We start from the raw sequence: 22,436 nt of genomic DNA on the forward strand, positions 1-22,436 counted from the left end.
CGCAACTAAATTGGTTTTTTCCCGGAACTTGTCCCATTATGAAATTTAAACTTAGCACGATCAACTACTGTCCAAAGAGGGGATGGTATTTTTTTAGCTTGAAAGAAGCGTATCAATGCTCGGTTTTCAGTCTCAATGAATATTAGTTGGGTTGCTCCTCAAACAATCTGCCAAAAGTGTCCAAGGCGTAATGAACTGCCACGAACTCCTTCGCGTAACTTGACAGTTTAATGAAGGAGGGAGGGAAAATTATTGAGCCAAAACACACTGGTGCGTATTGAAATTGATTCTCAGTTTGGCAGTAATCGTTTATAATTAGAACGTACCCTGCTGCCTGGAATAAAGTATCTGCCATTTTGTCATATTGGTCGTTTTTAGGCAAACGGAGGCTTAGTTGGCATGCGTGTTTGAGATTGATTTTGAGTGTCTGAAGCATTTCTTGGTGTTAATCTGTCGTTTTGAATTGAGTTTGTTCCTGAGAATTTGGTAGAGGCGCAGCAGTTGCTCTGCTAGTTCCGGATTGAATTCTTTTTAGAATTGGAAGAAGCCGATCATGAGTTTTTTTTCTGTGTTTGTGGGCATTTTTTGACTTTTGGAGAAGTTTTTGTATCTTCCATTCATTTGGAGTTATTCCCTCGCCTGATATAGTCTTTCCCAGAAATACTAAATGCGTTACTCCACCTTGGCTTTTTCATTAGATGTTTTCAATGCGGATTTTTGTAGACATTTGAAGACAGCTCTTAGGTTGTCAATCGTTTCTTCAACTGTAAAAGACGCTGTTGCAGTGTCTACATATTGTGTACATTTGTCTGCCGTAACAACTGAGTTTAGAGATTCTCTCACAGTAGAGCTGAATGCACTTACTGATCTACTGAGGACTTGAGCAAGTCGTAAAAATGCCCAGGTTTGACTGGCAACGTTGAACACTAGAAGTTGTACAGATTGTTGCTGTCATTTGTAATGTATAGTATCCCTGACTTCCCTCCATCTTGCAGAACAAATTATTTGATGATAATCGTTTCTGAGCAGATGGATTATTCTGAGCAGATGGAGTTGGTGGACTTTGATTGTATAAAGGACGGTTATGCTCCGGTGTTAGCTAGTTTTTTTACTCCGATATTTAGTCTGTCTGGCAAAAATTTTGTTATAATCGACAAGGAGTTCTTATGATTTCTTTTTGACTGTTCGTCAATTGCAGATTTTGTCCCGTTGAAGCTTTCAATGTATTGTATTCGACTTTCTTCAACTTGTTTGGGGTCCAATGACTCTGCTTTTTTGAATTGAATCAGTGAATCTTATATTCGTTTTTTAAGTCCATCCAATTTTTCTGGGTCTTTCCAGGTCTCAAGGGTTGAGAACCAGAATTTGTTAACTTGTGTATCAGAAGGCTGGTTATATTTGTTCTTCATTTCAATGCTATTTAGAATTAGTTGCTGCTTACGCTTCGTGTAATTTTTGAGAAGTTCAGGCTCTAGCGGGATAAGGTAGGATGCTTGCTCAGCTGTTAAGACAGTGAACTCGCCAATTTTTACTCCTGCTTTTAGGTGGACTGGCGCATCCATAATATTGATGACAAATAGGAAAAGGTTTTTGATCGTATGAGCCTGCACTAGGACGTTACTGAAGACTAATCCATATTTTGTTTCGAAGCGGCGGGACGGCTCAAATTCACCACAAGCGCTACTTTGATTGAATTTCAAAGTATAATTTGTATAGGTCAAAGATTTTTCAAAGAAAGAATAAAGTTTGAATGGAAAGGAGTTAGTTTTGAAATTAGTTTTCCAATTAAATTTTGTTTTCCGATTTAAAAGAGAGGGCTTTGGATTCTTATCACCATATAATGTGGTACTTTCTGTATTACTGTTTTGTTTTACCTCTAGTATCTTCGGAGTAAAATTCGGGTTCAAAGCTTTGTATTGAACCAACTGTTTTTTACTCTTTCCAATTCTTTCAATAAAATTCAATCAGGAGAAATGCAAAATTAAGGGGTTTATCCAATAGAAGTATAGAATTTTTTAGCATTCAAATCTTCCTTCCAATCATGGGAATGAAATTCCTCATTTTAACCTTATTTAACTCTCTCATTAGAATAGTTCTACCCTTCATGATCGATCGGTTCATATTTGATGTTGCTTAACATAAATTGATTAATTCACATTTGCATTTAATTTTCTTTAAATGTAAACTATATACCAAGAGTAGAACTAGGGGTTGAACTCTCAAGTTATACATGTGGTCCTGCGATTAACCCCGTCATTTATGTATCTAGTACGGACCAGCAGTATACCGCTATACATTATAGAAGCACAAAGTGTTGCTAAAATTGGAAAGACAACGTTTTTACCTTCCTCGTTCATAGGTCCCTGAAGCGAATTCTAGTGGGCTGCCTGACTAGTTTGAAAAATCGTCAGAAAGTGCTTAATTTGTAAGTGAATCGAAAAATTGTTAGCCTGTAGTTGAGTACGATTCAGGTTAACTGATATAATTACATCTTGGGCTATTTGTTCCATGCCCTGAAGTATACAGTTACTTGCTTAGCACAAAAGATTTGACAAAATACCCAGCACTGTTTAAACAAAATAATTTTGAGGGTGCGAGAAAGTCGTCTCCTGCTTAATCGCTGATTTTGCTGATATTAAGTGACGATTTCTGAGGCTATTGACTTTCTCTACGCTTTATGACTTAGATTTACTCTATAATTTTATGGTGATGCAAAATATATCAATTGAATCCTGAAGCGTTGCATTGTTTACTTGAAATCTGTAGTTTACTTATTTGTTTTCCGACAAGTGTTGTATTCATTGCAGATATTTTTCAAACTGTTAGATCAATTCAAACTGCATGGAATGCTAAGAAATCTTAATCCCACCTGCAGTTACGGTCAGAATCTACCGAGGGCATATTTCACTTAGTTTGAATTTAGTAAGGCGCCAGTGATAAAGCTTGTGCGGTTGCATAGTAGATAATTAGGTAAGGGGGTGTTACAAATAATGGATATCCTTCAAGCAGTTGAGCCTATGGGGGTATCTTGACTTACCAATCAAGGGGAGGGGGAGTGGGAGGAGGCGTAAAAATTGTATGATCATATGGTGATATGACCACTATGTGGGGGAGGGGGAGAAGAATAGATACAAATCTACGTTTTTTGTACGTTTCCAATGAAATCATTGTTTACATGATCTTTCTAGATGATAAATGGTTGAGAGTGAAATAGTCGTGACGTCTCCGACTGATGTCATTTTGGAGAGCATTGACGAAAATGGAGCCCAAGGAAACTTGACTGTGCCGAGTTGTTGCAAGATCACCGTTCTCCCGAACCCGGTGGCTTTCGATAGCTGTTTAATAGCACTTCCAGACTACTCATGCAAACGGGTAAGTAATATTAATTGACAATCAACTGGGTTAACATAATTGTGATAATTATTTATTATTAATACAAATCTTTGTTATCAAACTTTGATTCGGAATCAAAAGTTTTTGCTTAATAAAAGTTCAAATATGGAAGTATTTGTTTTGTTGAAGAATTCTTCATTCTTCTCAATCGCTCTCTATAACATCAGTCTTGTTCTCCTTAGATTACTATAAGTAAAAGCTATTATATTCTTTCCCAGAATTGTTCCAACGCCGCCAATTTCATATGGTCCTGGATTTTTAAGTCAACTATGGTCGATCGATATCTTTCGTGGAGCAGAGACTAAATCGGTATCACTGGAAAGCTAAAAACCGAAGCAGTCCTTGAAGAAACTTGCTCAATTTTTTTGTTCGCGAAGAAAATTGAGGCTTGACATTTTCCAACTTCTTACATTTCTGAACTTCACTTTGGTCACTTAAAGCGTTTTTCACGTAAAACGCGCGAAAAAAGTTTTACGCATTTCTTTGTTTTACGCGTTTCTCAACTGTCACGCTTCGCTTCTGAGTTTTGTCATTAACTGTTTCAACTCGATAGATTTTAGAGTTATTGCAACAAATTTGCGCAGTATAGTGATTGATTTCACGGACAAAAGATCACAATCAGACGAGAATGAATAAACCGATGAAGCCCATCGTAGCCCTAGTTGAGAAATTTTCGGTTTTTAAACGTAAGAAATTGTCGGTATTGTCGGTTTTTTCTAGCCAAAAACGACGAAAGCCCTTACGATTTTTTTCGTCGGTATTGTCGTTTTTGTTCGGTATTTAATATAAGAAAGTTTCGGTATTGTCATTTTTTAACGTAAGAGAGATTCGGTGTCGTCGTTTTTTAACGTAAGAGAGATTCGGTATTGTCGTTTTTAAACGTAAGAGAGATTCGGTATCGTCGTTTTTTAACATAAGAGAGATTCGGTATTGTCGTTTTTAAACGTGAGAGATTCGGTATCGTCGTTTTTTAACGTAAGAGAGATTCGGTATCGTTGAGAGAAACATTAAGAACTATCATATTTTGAGTTTTCCTACCACGAATAAACATGGAAGAAATTTCGGTCGGCACGTTCTGTTTCAAACGTAACCAACCGTCAAAGAACTTAATTGTAAACTACAAGAAAGTATGTCCAATCCCAGTGAGAGTGAATTATTAAACAAAATTTTCATCAATTTTCAACAAGTATGTTATATTCTAAAATTCAAAAATAATCAAGAACTTTATATTTGCATAACTAGTTTGGTCAACGAGCTAAAGAAAAATTTTCAGGAGTTTTGCACACTTTTCCAGAATTTTTCTTTGAGACGTAAGTTTGAAATTCCTGCAAAAAGAACGCTATCGTAACGTCTGACTACATTATAAACAGAAATATCAATTTTCCCAATGGAAAACTCCGACAATTTCTTGCGTCCAAAACCGAACATACCGATGATTTCTTATGTTTAAATACCGAACATACCGAATCTCTCTTACATTCCGAACCGAACATACCGAATCTCGCAAAACCGAACATACCGAAGCTTTCTTACTTTCTAGACCGAACATACCGACAATTTCTTTCATTTGAAACCGATCATACCGAACTTGCCGACCATTTCTTACGTAGAAAACCGAACATACCGAACATTTCTTGCGTCGTTTTTGTTCGGTCTTCTCAACTAGGGAGTGCATCGAGGTAGCAAAGATTACTAGAGTCAATGCTAATAATGATAATAAATTATTTTCAAGAACAAATGCAATGTACTTTCAAAGACATCAAAGGCTTGAGAAGCCTGTGTAAAGACGCCTCGACGAAGCAAATTGGTTTTATTGGTTTTAATATCAAGCTTATTTACCTTCAATTTAAAGGCACAGCATTGTTGAGATTCCATAACAGCTTCTCTCCACCAAATTACAGATTGTTCGTTCAGAAAAGTTTTTCATCAACCAGAGTGCTCATATTCTTGCAAAGTGTAAAATTGGAAACATGTCAGCAATTTCTTTTTCTTTTTGTTATTGTATGATGTCTGACAACATCTACGTAAAAGCTTGAGTGCTAACACGTCACTTATTGTTTGGGAAGGACGAATTGGTTGAATGACTGTTGTAGTACTTTGGACAATTTAAGACAATAATCACAAAAAAATCAGTATCCACGTACCTTCTGTCAGAATTCTAACGCTCAATACAAAACTGTTTAATAACCGCAAAACGATAGCCAAACCATTATTGATCTTATCTTCATATTTTTACAATCCAAAAGATTGTATTGGAAAGATGTTTTTTAAGGTCTCGTTAACATTTTTGACTTTTTGATTTCATAGAGAAGCCAAATTGGAATGGTTTGTCCTTCTACTTAGTCATGCCGGAGTAGTGAAGGGAAAGGAAAAACTCATATTCAATGTCAAACATATAGCAGTTTGAAAACAAGGACTAGGAGATTCGGGAAATACAGTGAACTTTTCCATGCAGTTCGAACATTCTTGGTTTTAAAGTACCAATTTTTGAGGTTTTTGGTTCAAGCATCGTCTTTTATTAAGCTCAATTTTAGGCACAACGACAAAGAAAGTCGATTTAACGAAACCAAAAACAATCAATTTTAAAAATTAATTCGTACAAATCAATAAAACTAAAAACCTGATTCATGATGAAAATTAATCAACACACTTTTCCAGAATTTTTCTTTGAGACGTACGTTTGAAATTCCTGCAAAAAGAACGCTATCGTAACGTTTGACTACATTATAAACAGAAATATCAATTTTCCCAATGGAAAAATCTGACAATTTCTTGCGTCCAAAACCGAACATACCGATGATTTCTTATGTTTAAATACCGAACATACCGAATCTCTCTTACATTCCGAACCGAACATACCGAATCTCGCAAAACCGAACATACCGAAGCTTTCTTACTTTCTAGACCGAACATACCGACAATTTCTTTCATTTGAAACCGATTATACCGAAAATGCCGACCATTTCTTACGTAGAAAACCGAACATACCGAACATTTCTTGCGTCGTTTTTGTTCGGTCTTCTCAACTAGGGAGTGCATCGAGGTAGCAAAGATTACTAGAGTCAATGCTAATAATGATAATAAATTATTTTCAAGAACAAATGCAATGTACTTTCAAAGACATCAAAGGCTTGAGAAGCCTGTATAAAGACGCCTCGACGAAGCAAATTGGTTTTATTGGTTTTAATATCAAGCTTATTTTCCTTCAATTTAAAGGCACAGCATTGTTGAGATTCCATAACAGCTTCTCTCCACCAAATTACAGCTTGTTCGTTCAGAAAAGTTTTTCATCAACCAGAGTGCTCATATTTTTGCAAAGTGTAAAATTGGAAACATGTCAGCAATTTCTTTTTCTTTTTGTTATTGTATGATGTCTGACAACATCTACGTAAAAGCTTGAGTGCTAACACGTCATTTATTGTTTGGGAAGGACGAAATAAAATGACTGTTGTAGTACATTGGACAATTTAAGACAATAATCACAAAAAAATCAGTATCCACGTACCATCTGTCAGAATTCTAACGCTCAATTCAAAACTGTTTAATAACCGCAAAACGATAGCCAAACCATTATTGATCTTATCTTCGTATTTTTTACAATCCAAAGGATTGTACTGGAACGATGTTTTTTAAGGTCTCGTTAACATTTGCGACTTTTTGATTTCATAGAGAAGCCAAATTAGAATGGTTTGTCCTCCTACTTAGTCATGCCGGAGTAGTGAAGGGAAAGGAAAAACTCATATTCAATGTCAAACATATAGCAGTTTGAAAACAAGGACTAGGAGACTCGGGAAATACAGTGAACTTTTCCATGCAGTTCGAACATTCTTGGTTTTAAAGTACCAATTTTTGAGGTTTTTGGTTCAAGCATCGTCTTTTATTAAGCTCAATTTTAGGCACAACGACAAAGAAAGTCGATTTAACGCAACCAAAAACAATCAATTTTAAAAATTAATTCGTACAAATCAATAAAACTAAAAACCTGATTCATGATGAAAATTAATCAACACACTTTTCCAGAATTTTTCTTTGAGACGTACGTTTGAAATTCCTGCAAAAAGAACGCTATCGTAACGTTTGACTACATTATAAACAGAAATATCAATTTTCCCAATGGAAAAATCTGACAATTTCTTGCGTCCAAAACCGAACATACCGATGATTTCTTATGTTTAAATACCGAACATACCGAATCTCTCTTACATTCCGAACCGAACATACCGAATCTCGCAAAACCGAACATACCGAAGCTTTCTTACTTTCTAGACCGAACATACCGACAATTTCTTTCATTTGAAACCGATTATACCGAACATGCCGACCATTTCTTACGTAGAAAACCGAACATACCGAACATTTCTTGCGTCGTTTTTGTTCGGTCTTCTCAACTAGGGAGTGCATCGAGGTAGCAAAGATTACTAGAGTCAATGCTAATAATGATAATAAATTATTTTCAAGAACAAATGCAATGTACTTTCAAAGACATCAAAGGCTTGAGAAGCCTGTATAAAGACGCCTCGACGAAGCAAATTGGTTTTATTGGTTTTAATATCAAGCTTATTTTCCTTCAATTTAAAGGCACAGCATTGTTGAGATTCCATAACAGCTTCTCTCCACCAAATTACAGCTTGTTCGTTCAGAAAAGTTTTTCATCAACCAGAGTGCTCATATTTTTGCAAAGTGTAAAATTGGAAACATGTCAGCAATTTCTTTTTCTTTTTATTGTATGATGTCTGACAACATCTACGTAAAAGCTTGAGTGCTAACACGTCATTTATTGTTTGGGAAGGACGAAATAAAATGACTGTTGTAGTACATTGGACAATTTAAGACAATAATCACAAAAAAATCAGTATCCACGTACCATCTGTCAGAATTCTAACGCTCAATTCAAAACTGTTTAATAACCGCAAAACGATAGCCAAACCATTATTGATCTTATCTTCGTATTTTTTACAATCCAAAGGATTGTACTGGAACGATGTTTTTTAAGGTCTCGTTAACATTTGCGACTTTTTGATTTCATAGAGAAGCCAAATTAGAATGGTTTGTCCTCCTACTTAGTCATGCCGGAGTAGTGAAGGGAAAGGAAAAACTCGTATTCAATGTCAAACATATAGCAGTTTGAAAACAAGGACTAGGAGACTCGGGAAATACAGTGAACTTTTCCATGCAGTTCGAACGTTCTTGGTTTTAAAGTACCAATTTTTGAGGTTTTTGGTTCAAGCATCGTCTTTTATTAAGCTCAATTTTAGGCACAACGACAGAGAAAGTCGATTTAACGCAACCAAAAACAATCAATTTTAAAAATTAATTCGTACAAATCAATAAAACTAAAAACCTGATTCATGATGAAAATTAATCAACACACTTTTCCAGAATTTTTCTTTGAGACGTACGTTTGAAATTCCTGCAAAAAGAACGCTATCGTAACGTTTGACTACATTATAAACAGAAATATCAATTTTCCCAATGGAAAAATCTGACAATTTCTTGCGTCCAAAACCGAACATACCGATGATTTCTTATGTTTAAATACCGAACATACCGAATCTCTCTTACATTCCGAACCGAACATACCGAATCTCGCAAAACCGAACATACCGAAGCTTTCTTACTTTCTAGACCGAACATACCGACAATTTCTTTCATTTGAAACCGATTATACCGAACATGCCGACCATTTCTTACGTAGAAAACCGAACATACCGAACATTTCTTGCGTCGTTTTTGTTCGGTCTTCTCAACTAGGGAGTGCATCGAGGTAGCAAAGATTACTAGAGTCAATGCTAATAATGATAATAAATTATTTTCAAGAACAAATGCAATGTACTTTCAAAGACATCAAAGGCTTGAGAAGCCTGTATAAAGACGCCTCGACGAAGCAAATTGGTTTTATTGGTTTTAATATCAAGCTTATTTTCCTTCAATTTAAAGGCACAGCATTGTTGAGATTCCATAACAGCTTCTCTCCACCAAATTACAGCTTGTTCGTTCAGAAAAGTTTTTCATCAACCAGAGTGCTCATATTTTTGCAAAGTGTAAAATTGGAAACATGTCAGCAATTTCTTTTTCTTTTTATTGTATGATGTCTGACAACATCTACGTAAAAGCTTGAGTGCTAACACGTCATTTATTGTTTGGGAAGGACGAAATAAAATGACTGTTGTAGTACATTGGACAATTTAAGACAATAATCACAAAAAAATCAGTATCCACGTACCATCTGTCAGAATTCTAACGCTCAATTCAAAACTGTTTAATAACCGCAAAACGATAGCCAAACCATTATTGATCTTATCTTCGTATTTTTTACAATCCAAAGGATTGTACTGGAACGATGTTTTTTAAGGTCTCGTTAACATTTGCGACTTTTTGATTTCATAGAGAAGCCAAATTAGAATGGTTTGTCCTCCTACTTAGTCATGCCGGAGTAGTGAAGGGAAAGGAAAAACTCGTATTCAATGTCAAACATATAGCAGTTTGAAAACAAGGACTAGGAGACTCGGGAAATACAGTGAACTTTTCCATGCAGTTCGAACGTTCTTGGTTTTAAAGTACCAATTTTTGAGGTTTTTGGTTCAAGCATCGTCTTTTATTAAGCTCAATTTTAGGCACAACGACAGAGAAAGTCGATTTAACGCAACCAAAAACAATCAATTTTAAAAATTAATTCGTACAAATCAATAAAACTAAAAACCTGATTTATGATGAAAATTAATCAACACACTTTTCCAGAATTTTTCTTTGAGACGTACGTTTGAAATTCCTGCAAAAAGAACGCTATCGTAACGTTTGACTACATTATGAACAGAAATATCAATTTTCCCAATGGAAAAACCTGACAATTTCTTGCGTCCAAAACCGAACATACCGATGATTTCTTATGTTTAAATACCGAACATACCGAATCTCTCTTACATTCCGAACCGAACATACCGAATCTCGCAAAACCGAACATACCGAAGCTTTCTTACTTTCTAGACCGAACATACCGACAATTTCTTTCATTTGAAACCGATTATACCGAACATGCCGACCATTTCTTACGTAGAAAACCGAACATACCGAACATTTCTTGCGTCGTTTTTGTTCGGTCTTCTCAACTAGGGAGTGCATCGAGGTAGCAAAGATTACTAGAGTCAATGCTAATAATGATAATAAATTATTTTCAAGAACAAATGCAATGTACTTTCAAAGACATCAAAGGCTTGAGAAGCCTGTATAAAGACGCCTCGACGAAGCAAATTGGTTTTATTGGTTTTAATATCAAGCTTATTTTCCTTCAATTTAAAGGCACAGCATTGTTGAGATTCCATAACAGCTTCTCTCCACCAAATTACAGCTTGTTCGTTCAGAAAAGTTTTTCATCAACCAGAGTGCTCATATTTTTGCAAAGTGTAAAATTGGAAACATGTCAGCAATTTCTTTTTCTTTTTGTTATTGTATGATGTCTGACAACATCTACGTAAAAGCTTGAGTGCTAACACGTCACTTATTGTTTGGGAAGGACGAAATAAAATGACTGTTGTAGTACATTGGACAATTTAAGACAATAATCACAAAAAAATCAGTATCCACGTACCATCTGTCAGAATTCTAACGCTCAATTCAAAACTGTTTAATAACCGCAAAACGATAGCCGAACCATTATTGATCTTATCTTCGTATTTTTTACAATCCAAAAGATTGTACTGGAACAATGTTTTTTAAGGTCTCGTTAACATTTTCGACTTTTTGATTTCATAGAGAAGCCAAATTAGAATGGTTTGTTCTTCTACTTAGTCATGCCGGAGTAGTGAAGGGAAAGGAAAAACTCATATTCAATGTCAAACATATAGCAGTTTGAAAACAAGGTCTAGGAGACTCGGGAAATACAGTGAACTTCTCCATGCAGTTCGAACATTCTTGGTTTTAAAGTACCAATTTTTGACGTTTTTGATTCAAACATCGTCTTTTATTAAGCTCAATTTTAGGCACAACGACAAAGAAATTCGATTTAACGCAACCAAAAACAATCAATTTTTTAAAAATTAATTCGTACAAATCAATAAAACTAAAAACCTGATTCATGATGAAAATTAATCAATTAACACATTTCAATTTTAGCTAGATCAACGTCTTCGGAAACATTGTTCATAATCAACCAACCATGACTTCATTTTCAAACTATGACTTCATTTTCATATGACCGAAAGACCAAATTATCCAACAAATAGCCGGCAGATTGCCGGATATTAGCCGCGAAATAGACCGCTGAGACCCAAAAGAAAATTTGCTCAAAAACCAATTTTTTACGTGAAAAATCACGGTAGTTTGAAAAAAAAATTACTTACCAGGTCTACTCGCTCTTTCGATCACTCTGTTTCAGCGGTCTATTTCGCGGCCAATATCCGGCAATCTGCGGCAATTTGTTGGCTAATTTGGTCTATTTCGGTCATTAGTTCAAAAATGAAGTCATGATTGGTTGATTTTGAACACAATGTTTCCGAAGACGTTGATCTAACTAAAATTGAAATGCGTTAATGGATTAATTTTATCATGAATCAATGGGTTTGTAGTTTTATTGATTTGTATGAATTATTTTTTTAAAAAATTGATTGTTTTTGGTTGCCTTAAATCGACCTTCTTTGTCTTTGTGCCTAATATTGAGCCTAATAATGAGCTTAATAAAAGAAGATGTTTGCAATAATAATCTCAAAAATTGGTACTTTAAAACCGAGAATGTTCGAAATGCATGGAAAAGTTAACTGTATTTCCCGAGTCTCCTAGTCCTTGTTTTCAAACTACTATATGTTTGACATTGAATATATGAGTTTTTCCTTTCCAAAACTAGGAAACACTTTATATTTTCTACTGAGGATAAATAATTTGAGTGATTTCTGAAAAAATATCATTAGTTTTTTATACCAGCAACTGAATACTTGAGATGCAAATGTGGCTTTAAATCTGAGTTGAACGCTTCTTGAAATAGGCATGTGTAGGTTTTAAAATGACGGATCGCTGGTGCAGTTTCTGACTCGGGAATGCAAAATTGTCTTACATACATTGCCAAGGTTTAAAACTGCTGGCATTTTGAAGCGTGCAATTTTTAGAAAGAAAGAAAGAAAGAAAGAAAGAAAGAAAGAAAGAATTTATTTCTCCAGTACTAAATGAAATAACAACTTTCAAAAACGGTAACAGATATGCAAAAAAAGAAAGGATACTAACAATAAAGTCATGCTGGACTTTTAAGCTGTAGAGGGCAGACAACGAAGCCATCAGGCCTACACAAGGTCTGCCCCACTGCGTAATACGTCTTCAAAGCAAAATGAAAAAAGACCTAGAGAAGAAAAGGGCTCTGTAAAAAAGTAGCAAAAGAAGTCACAAGTGTTTCTGATCATTAAATAACGTCCAAAAACTTTTTGGTCCCACTGCCAAGGTCTGAGCACCACGAGGACGCTCACAAAAGCAAAGAGCTGTAGAAAAATCAAAACTTTAGTAAAATCGATAATTTTGTCTCCTATCGACCAAAAAATTTCTAAGTGTTTTTGGTATCATGGACCAAAAAAGGGCCATATCTCGAAAACTAAAAAAGCTACGAAGCTCATATTTGGTATGGAAAATTAGAAGTTAAAAAAAATGGGCTCCTGCCCCAGGCTGCCGTAGCAGCCCGGGACAGGAGCCCTCACGAACCCTTTTGTTTGAACACCAAGGTAACTAAATCTGAATTCCCAATCAAATAATGTTTTCTAAATAAATGCACAAAATTTACAAGCTCTGACGGAGTAAGCTCTGTAAGATTATTGGTCAATACTCCACTTCTCTCTAATGCATTAAAAAGAATAGTACCTCTATACTTGATGGATTTTTTTTCGATTTGCTTACATAATGGCAGTGTCAACAGACGTAAATTAGCACTTCTGGTAATACGATCAGAACGTTCAAAAATAAAAAAACGAGTTGAGATACTCTTCACTGTGGTGACTGTTCAGAGAACGCAGAACAAATTTAAGTAGCTCATACAAGTACAATTCATAAACCGATAAAATTTGATGCTTTTCAAAAAGATCTGAGCACTGATCACGCTTTTTCCTGAAACAAATGAATTTTAGAATTTTTTCTGCAGTGAAAAAATCCTGGACAGGGCAGAATGACTGCAGCATCCATACACAAGAAGTCCGTACTGAATAACGGACTTGATATTCGAATTGTAGTATAATATCAAGTCTTTTCTGGGTACATAGTGACGTAACTTTGAAATGACTCCACACTGGGTGCTTAACCTTTTCAAAACAATTCCAATATGCGAATGAAAAGCCAGCTTGCAGTCCAGCATAACTCCCAGGTATTTACATGTAGCAGCAGCTTGCACATTAATATTTTCAATACAGAAGCTACCAACACTGGAAGCACGATGACCTATGTTTAAGCAAACTGTTTTATCCAGATTCAGTACTAGTTTGTTAGAAGTCAACCATCTGCTAACCGACTCAAGGTCGGCTGTGATTTGTCCATAAGTCACATCGAGTGCGGATAGATTTGTGTCATCAGCAAAAAGAAAAACTTCTAACTTTTTACACACACTTGGTAGGTCATTTATATATATCAAAAACAAAATAGGGCCTAAAACAGACCCTTGTGGAACGCCACAAGATATTTCTTTATATGTAGATGCAAAACCAGAAAATTCAACTCGTTGAGACCTGTTATGTAGATAGCTTTCAAACCATTTTAAGGCATTTCCTCCAATTCCATAGCAGGACAACTTCTTAATTAGGGTTTTTTTAAGATCCAAGAAAAAGTTCACAGAAAATTTAGTTCTACCATGCCTTATCCTCTCTGTCAGCTCTGCCAGAGCATCAACGCAACTATGCTTTTTTCGAAAATCAAATTGTTTATTAAAGAAGAGACTAAAAGATTCAAAATAATAGTAGACTCTATTAAACATGACTCGTTCAAAAACTTTACTCCATACAATTAAGAGAGATATAGGTCGGTAGTTTTTCTCATCAAGCTTTGAACCGGACTTATGAAGTGGAATTACTTTCGCCTTGCGCAGAAGACTTGGAAAAAAGCCCTTCTTGAATGACTTATTCACCAGCTCAGCCAGATACCCCGATGTAACAGGTCAAGTTGCTTTTACAATAAGGTTGCTCATGTTATCAACCCCAGAAGATGATTTATTATCAAGCTGATGGATGATTGTTTCAATTTCCGCTGTATTTGTTGGATATAGATGCATAGAAAAGTTTTGATCACTTGGTAGTACTAATTCCACATCCGGCAGGCAAGAGCGAACATTCTGTCCAATAGTACTAAAATACTCATTAAATTTCTCAACAATTTCGCACCCTGAAGGACTTTTTTCCATTCTCGCGCAAGGTGATAGAGCTGGCAGAGACAAATCTTTAGTAGTTCGACCCTTGATATCATTTAACAACTTAAAATTGCGCCTTGAGTCTCCGATACAGGAAGTAAATTTAGTCATATAATATGATTTTTTCGCTGTAGTGTAGGTTTTTTCAAACTTCAAGCGGTATTCACAGAACCGCGAACGCTTTTGACTGTTGGACTTATCTTTTGACCACTCTCGGTGTAGTCGATTTCTTTTAGTCCGCATGTTTTTCAGAGTATTTGAGAACCATTTGGGTCTTGATATTTTGATATTTCGGCTTTTCTTTATAGGTGCAAAAGAATCAGTCACACTTAAAACTGTTCGCTGGAATCGCTCAAAAGCTTCATCGACACATAACACATCAGATAACTTACACTTGGCAAGTTCGTGACTCAATTTAAACTGGTAAATCAGAACTTGTTCTTTGTTATTCAAAAAAGACGTGTCCCGGAAAACTTTTTCAGTAGAATCTTCGACACTGTCACAAAAAACTGATGATATATTGGATAATGATCGGTAAAATTCTCGGCCTCCATGACCAATGATTGGAAGACTACAATATTTTTAGTTATATAATGATCAATGCAGGTAGCCGATTCATTTGAAACACGAGTCGGTTCATCTATCAAAAAATTGTATCCATTTGCAGTAATAGCATTTAAGTAGTTTCTCGATATCAGGTTACAATCCAGAGTATTTATGTTGAAATCTCCACATATAACAATTCCAAGATCATCAGAGCAACTTTCCAGAAAACTATCAGAGATATCAAGGAACTCCAGCTTATTAGTGCGTGGGGGATTATAACAGGTTAACACTTGAAAACAAAAATTTCCCGCTTTTAGTTGAACAAAGGCTGATTCAGGTGAACATGATGACAGTTCTTTAACCAATGAAATAGTTTCATGAATTTGTATCATCACACCTCCCCCTCTTGAGTCACGAACTATGCTTGAAAGGCAATTATAACCTTTCAATAGATAACAAAACTTATCATCGTCTTCATTTAACCATGTTTCTGTAAGGCATATTACTGACGGCGGAGACTCAAGGCTGAAAACTAGTGCTTCCAGGTTGTTAATATTTTTACGAAGCGACCTAACGTTAACAGTTAGAATAGAAATAGATTGTATACCACTTGTTTGAGGATGATTACCGCTAGTCCTGGGTCCGGAACTCCTCACTTTCCTCCACATGAAAGGGCTGCTCAATGATTGTGTCCAGATTACTTTCCTTAGCGTTAGGGGTATCACCAATTAATCCCATTACGTAATCCAAAAGATCGTCCTTGTTGTCTTTTCTACTTCTGAGTTCCTCCACTAACGATGACTCTTGATCGCTAAACGTGGTCTTTTCTCTCATTCTTTTAAGTCCTGGAATGCCAGTAGAAATTGGGGTTCTTGGCTGGAAATTGGGCTGACGAAACAAACTGGGGAGTGGGGTAGATGGCTGCACAAAGACATTGGAAGCAGGCACAGGATTGGATAGAGGCGCATTGAACGTTTGTTGTTGCGTGTTTAGTCTCCGCATATTTTTCTTGGCCGTTTGCTTTAGTTCGTCGATGTCTTTCACTGAATTGATAGTATGGCTTCTAGTTCTACCACCTTCTTCAAAATGTAGCATTGGAGCCGAGTTGTAGGTTGTTACCCATAGGTTTTGACTCCGCAGTTTCTTTTAGGTTTATGTCGTATTTTGTTAGGCGTTCGTAAAGAAATACTGGCTTGCCATTCATTGGGTTCTTAAAAAATAGAAATTGTTTGCGGCTCCTGATTCGTTCCTTCTGATCGTTGTATAAGAACTTAGCAACAATCCCAGGTGGTTGTTGGGTTGTCCCATTGCCCAAAGCATGACATGCTTTCAAATCGTGGGGTTCACATTCAACTTGCATGACGTTTCTTATAAATGCCACCACATCCATGATTAGCGAGCCATTAGCTCCAATTGGCAAATTTCGGAATATTAAACAGTCCTTGGATTCATATCTTTCCAGTTGATTCACTTTAATTTTCACTTGTTCCACTTCTGCTTCGAGTTGGGCAATGCGATTGTTTTTGGCAATATTGTCCTCTAGAATAGCGCGTATAGCTTTCTTCGTTCTATCGTCCAGGCATTCACTTTCCATAATTTTAAAAACCTGATTGAAGCAAGATCACATGATTCTCCCAAAATCAATTTGAAATACTCGACTAAATCTAGAATTGCTACGCGGATGTCGAAGCCAGATTATCATGAGAGTCAGCGACTTCACGAGAGTCACGTAATGTGATCTTCGTTTTTGTAGTTGATCCAGAGGAAAAAGAAACCACAGACGGAGAAGGACAGGCTGAGTGTGGCAGCCAGTAACTCTGTCACTTCCAGTGTTACTAATTTGGATGACGCTCTCTCGGCAAATAGCTCATCAATGCAACAGGACGAGGAGAATAAGAAACATGTTAGTTCAAGTTAGGGGTTCCCCATTATAATCACCACCCCACCGTTCTAGTATATTTACGATTACTCTAGGTATGTGTGTGAGGGGGGAGGGAGGGAGGGAGGGAGGAGGGGTTGGGGGGGGGGGGGCAATGGATGTTGAGTTTTCAATCAAATGTCTGCTCGTCAAAAATGACTATTGGAACAGACGGAATTCTGGTTATTATAACACGCCCAATTTTTTGCATATTCGAGGGGAGTATTGATCTTTTTTGAACGGTAATTTTGTAGTTGAAGTAGGAAGTGTACTGCGCGAAAATAATGCGTTTAGGTAGGTCAAATGCTGCCAGAACCTGAAGAGCAGAGAAAAAAAATTGGTTTTGTTGTTCATGTCTCATTTTTGAAAGAAAGAGAGAGAAAATAAGGTTTGAAAAAAATAGGCTAGCGAATTTTTTTGATCACATGCGGCTTTTTATTGAGATTGACAAAGTCTCCAAAAAAATTTTGCTTGACCGTTTTTGCGATTTTCTACAGTAATCTTGGACTTTTCTCTAGTGACTTTTTACGCACTTCTTTTTGATTTTTGTTTCTTGATTTCAATTGCTCTCACTACGAAATAAAGTTTGTCGTTCAAGCACAACCGATTTTCAGAGGGACGAATACAAGGCCCTGATACACGAGTGGTTAATACAGTTGAGGTGAAGGAATCGGACTCAGGAGGTCGGGTTTCGAACCCTACCTTTTGCTGATGTTTTCGCACCCATAAAGAAAAGTTAATCTAGGCTACAGCCCCTGAATTAAATTGCCCCGCCTGTCATTCGAAAGCAATTTTTCCGATGTTAGTCGATTTATGTTTGCCAAATGTTGTTTGTTGTGCTTCTACTTTGCCGTGAAGTGGTTTTTTTTACAAAGTTCTCGTTTGTTGTCTGAACACCCATTGTGTAATGGTCTTTCAAAGTTGACATTGTTGGACATAGTGGTGTTTTCTGTTTACTTTGTGGAAGTCTTGGTATATGATTTGTTTATTACTGGAGACTGTTCTTCTAAAAGAGTCTGATAGCCTTGTCTTCAGTTTGTCCAATTTTTTGAAATGTAATTCAGAATTGATGATATGTTTTTAATAGCCGCCTTCAGCCTCTCAAACGGCTATTATTTAGGCGCTGTCCTTTTTTTACAATTCAAAGAATTGTATTGGGGCGCTGTCTTTTTTTAATATCTGTTCACACATTTTCATGATTTTTGAAGTCAACTTGGGGTAGTGATTTTGGTCACGCCGAAACGGGAAGTGAAGCGAAAAAGCGAGTGGTTTTGAGACGTGACATTTTTTTGCTCTAATTTTAAAGTAGAGTGAGAAAACGGAGTTTGAACAAAAATTCGCTCTCTCGCTAGTAGTTTTTGTTCACATGTGGCAATTCCACTTTTATTTTTACTGTTTTTTTTTCAATTTTTAAGATCGAATTTTTTTCTTAAGTGTTTTCCCAATTAATTCATAATTCATTCTAGGCCTATTTTTTGTTAACCAAATTTCCATTTCTCGCTAGTTATTTGTGGTGTTCTCATGCGGCATTTTGACTGATTTTCTGTTTTTTTGTCAGATTTTTTGAAGAAATGGTTTTCACAATTCAATCATAGTCCGTTCTAGCTCTGGTTTTTTTCTTTAGTTAATGAAAATTCTTTGAATTGTACGTCAGGACGAGTCCTGCTATGTTTTTTAAATTCGCTTTACCTTTTGATCACGTTTTTCGTTTTACATAAGTTACGATTTTCTCGTTTGACCCCACTCACTGTTTCAACTGAATGGATTCTAAATTATTTCACGCATTGAATTACGATTGAATGTAGTGAATACGGTCAATGTCAAAAGAGCAAAAATCAAAAGAAACGGCATAATCCGATAAAGCCCGGTCATTAAGTCATAGTGCATTAGGTTATCAAAGTTCGTTAGAGCGATTGCTATCTGATTTTATTATTAAGCTTAATACCCTTCAGTTTAGAAGCTGAAGTAAGTATAGGTTTAGAATCTAACTGAAACTGCACACTGAATTAGACCAATTTTTGAAACTTAGGAAAAATTTTTGTCAATTTCTATCTCTTGTTTTTCTTTTTCTGTTTCAATCCCGATGTGCGTCTATCGCGTCAACGGCGGCTGTTTTCCGGCAGTCTGCCGGCTATGTTTTTGATTTCGTGTTACCTTTGGACAAGTCACAATTTTTACGCGTGACTTTTTTTGTTTCTACTGATAACAATTTAGAATTTTTTCAAACAATTTTACGCAATATTGTGTGTATTGTCAATGTGAAAAAGTTGTCACTAAGGTCATTAAGTTATTGTGCATTAGGTTATCACAGTTTATTTAGACCATTGGTAGCTGGTATTAGTATTATTCTCATTTGCCTTCAGTTTAGAAGCCTAATTAATTTTAGTTGTAATCTAACCGATACTGCACACCAAATCAGAACACTTTTTGGCATTGAGAAAAAGTTATTTTCCCTTTCCAGCCAGATTTTCCAACAATCTGCCGGCTATGTTTTCAACTTTGCACACAATATATACGAGTCTGAGCGGCTTAAAACTTAGCACTGTTCAGAATTTTTTGGCACTGGTTAGGTAAACGGTGCTCAAGCCAATAATAAAAGATAATCGAACTGTAAATTTGTTTCAGGTGCAATTTGTTGATGAATTTTCGGCCCCTTTCTCGTGGTTCCCTCAGAATGGGTTCTCCTACTTCAATTTCGCCTGTTCGAAAGAAGACAAAAAATCGCCAGATTCGCCTGAAAAAACAATTGGCCAGGCGGACACAAGAGCGAAGTCTGAAAATAATGAACCCGATGAGGCTAAAGACGTCGAAATGCCAGAAGAGAAAGATGATGGTCGGATTGTGAAATTAGCTGACGTGAAAAAACGCGCGATTGAAGAGGCGAGACGTAGGAAGACGGATCCAGTTGCATGTAAGAATTTTGTTTTCTTAATTGAGTCTAAAAATTTATTTAAAACTATCAAATAGGCCAGTTTTTCTGATGTGTGAAATAAATTTAATTTGATTAACTTAAAATTTTAAATTAATCTTCATAATTACTGACCGGGTTTCACTTTTGTATATTTAAGCAAATTTTGAATCTTTATTGATAACTTTTCGTTAATTAGTTTCTTTTTGGACGGCCGAAGTTTCTGTACTACAACTGTACGCAGACAACATTAGGTGTTCTTGCTGTCCCTTCACCTGCAGCCTCTTTTAGTTAAATTTTGGAATAAAAAAAGAAAACGGGGCGGCTTCAGTAAAGGAAACATAATACAAATTGTGTGAAAATATAATCACGTGTAGTCTATTTTATATTAAAAGCCGTGTCATAACTTTTGACCGGCCGCAGAAGTTATTTCTTCAATAATGAAATCAATAAGCTGAAATTATTAGATATGGCAGGGTTAAAATGAGAGGGGTGATAAAACGGTCCACCGGGTTTTGTATTCCCGTGTCCGCGGCGGCTTTAATGAAGGAACCCAACACGTATATCAGGTAATGTATTTTCATGATTACCCAGAGTTTTCAAAAACTTATTTCATCGCAAAATTTTTTTTCATCAGAAGTGTCAATAATGTTTGTGACGTATAGTCTTTGAGCGTGCTTTTTGATTATCTTATTAATAGCCGCCCTCATCTTCGCAGCCGGCCATTATAGCGCTCCTATTTTTTTAAAAAATTTTTACAATTCAAAGAGTAAACTAAAATTCTAAGTTTTTTACAATTCTAAAGAGTCACGTAAACTATACAAGAGGTTTAGCATGCATCTATATTTAGCATGCATCTATATGCAAGTATTTTGGGCTAAATTTTGCGATTTTTTTTTTACTTTTGTTTTGTTTTACTGCCTCAAATGGGTATTGAAAAGACCCCTATTAATTGAGCAATTTGTTGCAGTTTTGTGGATATGAAGCAATTTTTTGCTGAGAAATATGACAACAAATAGCGAAAATTGGAACTGTTTTTCTTAATTTTTTTTTGCAGTTTTTCGTTTTTCTGTTGTTTGGATAATTTTCTTAGCCTATTATGACTTGCCTATTGTTTTGCGATCATCTGGATACCCTATTGGTTGAATTAAATTTTTCTTTGGATTTATGTGCCTTTGTAATGTTTAAAAAAATTATTAACTTTTTCCAGTTTATTAGTCACAGTTGTTTGTAAGAGCTTATTTTTTCATGATTTGGCATCAAGTATTTTGAAAACTTGTCATAAGAGATTTCAGTACGTACTAGTTATGTTGATGAAGTAATTTTGACAGAGATAGTTATTTCGGGTCTCGATTGATGACAAATTTTGATCAGATTTTTTATCATGTTTCAATAGATTTGATTTTTTTGTGAAGTGAAGCGGAAAAGCGAGTGGTTTTGCGGCGTGAAATTTTTTTGCTCTAAATTTAAAGTAGAGTGAGAAAACGGTGTTTGAACAAAAATTCGCTTTCTCGCTAGTGGTTTTTTGTTCACATGCGGCAATTTGACTTTTTTTAATGTTTTTCGATTTTTTGGATCGGTTTTTTTTCTAAATGGTTTTGCCAATCCATTAATAGTCCGTTCTAGGTTTAGTTTTCTGTTTAGTCAATGAAAATTTTTTTGAATTGTACGTCAGGACTTGTCCTGCTATGTTTTTTTACTTCGTCGAACAAAAATGTTTCGCTTTACCTCATTTTGCCGCTTTTTCGACATTTTGCCTGAAATCTTTTTGACTTCTCTAGACTAGTTTCTCTCTTCTCTCATTCTGCTAAAAGTGATTTTGAACATCAGTTGCTCAGCAAAGCAATTTAAAGTGAACAGAGTCAGTATAAAAAATTGAAGTCAGAAATAGAAACGGGATTAACCCATAAAGCCCAATTTTAGATGCCCGCTATTTTAACGTCGTTCCTATAAGTCTTAGTTACCATCTCTAGTGCTTATTGGTATTGATAGTAGGCCCTGTAGCCTCTCTCTAAGAAACAGAAATATGTTCAACTACGAAATGCCATCAAAATAAATCGGACTTAAAAAATGTTTTTGTACAAAAATTTTTTTTTCAATATCTATTCTTTCAATCCCAATCATGCTTATTGGAATCGATGGCGGCTATTTTTCGGCAATCTGCCGGGTATGTTTTATAATGGCATGAGTGTAATGATGTTGTTATTGTTGTTTGTTTATGTTTTCAGCCTTTTATACCGTCGTTCATCACTGACACTGGGTAATAACAGTTTAACCATCTTTTCACTCTCTTCTGTCTTTGTGAACCCGTG

At 35.8% G+C, this 22,436-nt stretch overlaps 1 protein-coding gene across 1 annotated transcript in view; it reads left to right on the forward strand.

The window, feature by feature from the left end:
- The first annotated feature begins 3,191 nt into the window (after nucleotides 1–3,191).
- Nucleotides 3,192–22,436, forward strand: part of LOC142354061 (uncharacterized) — a 29,149-nt gene continuing 9,904 nt past the window's right edge. Inside the window, exons 1-3 of the mRNA XM_075406335.1 lie at nucleotides 3,192–3,372; nucleotides 17,052–17,201; nucleotides 19,842–20,127. Of these exons, the coding sequence (XP_075262450.1) occupies nucleotides 3,196–3,372; nucleotides 17,052–17,201; nucleotides 19,842–20,127 (613 nt within the window). The 5' untranslated portion in view covers nucleotides 3,192–3,195. The remainder of the gene's footprint in view (nucleotides 3,373–17,051; nucleotides 17,202–19,841; nucleotides 20,128–22,436) is intronic.

This window comes from Convolutriloba macropyga, chromosome 15 (assembly GCF_964194025.1).
Source record: "Convolutriloba macropyga chromosome 15, txConMacr16.3, whole genome shotgun sequence".
Classification (NCBI taxonomy): domain Eukaryota; kingdom Metazoa; phylum Xenacoelomorpha; order Acoela; family Convolutidae; genus Convolutriloba; species Convolutriloba macropyga.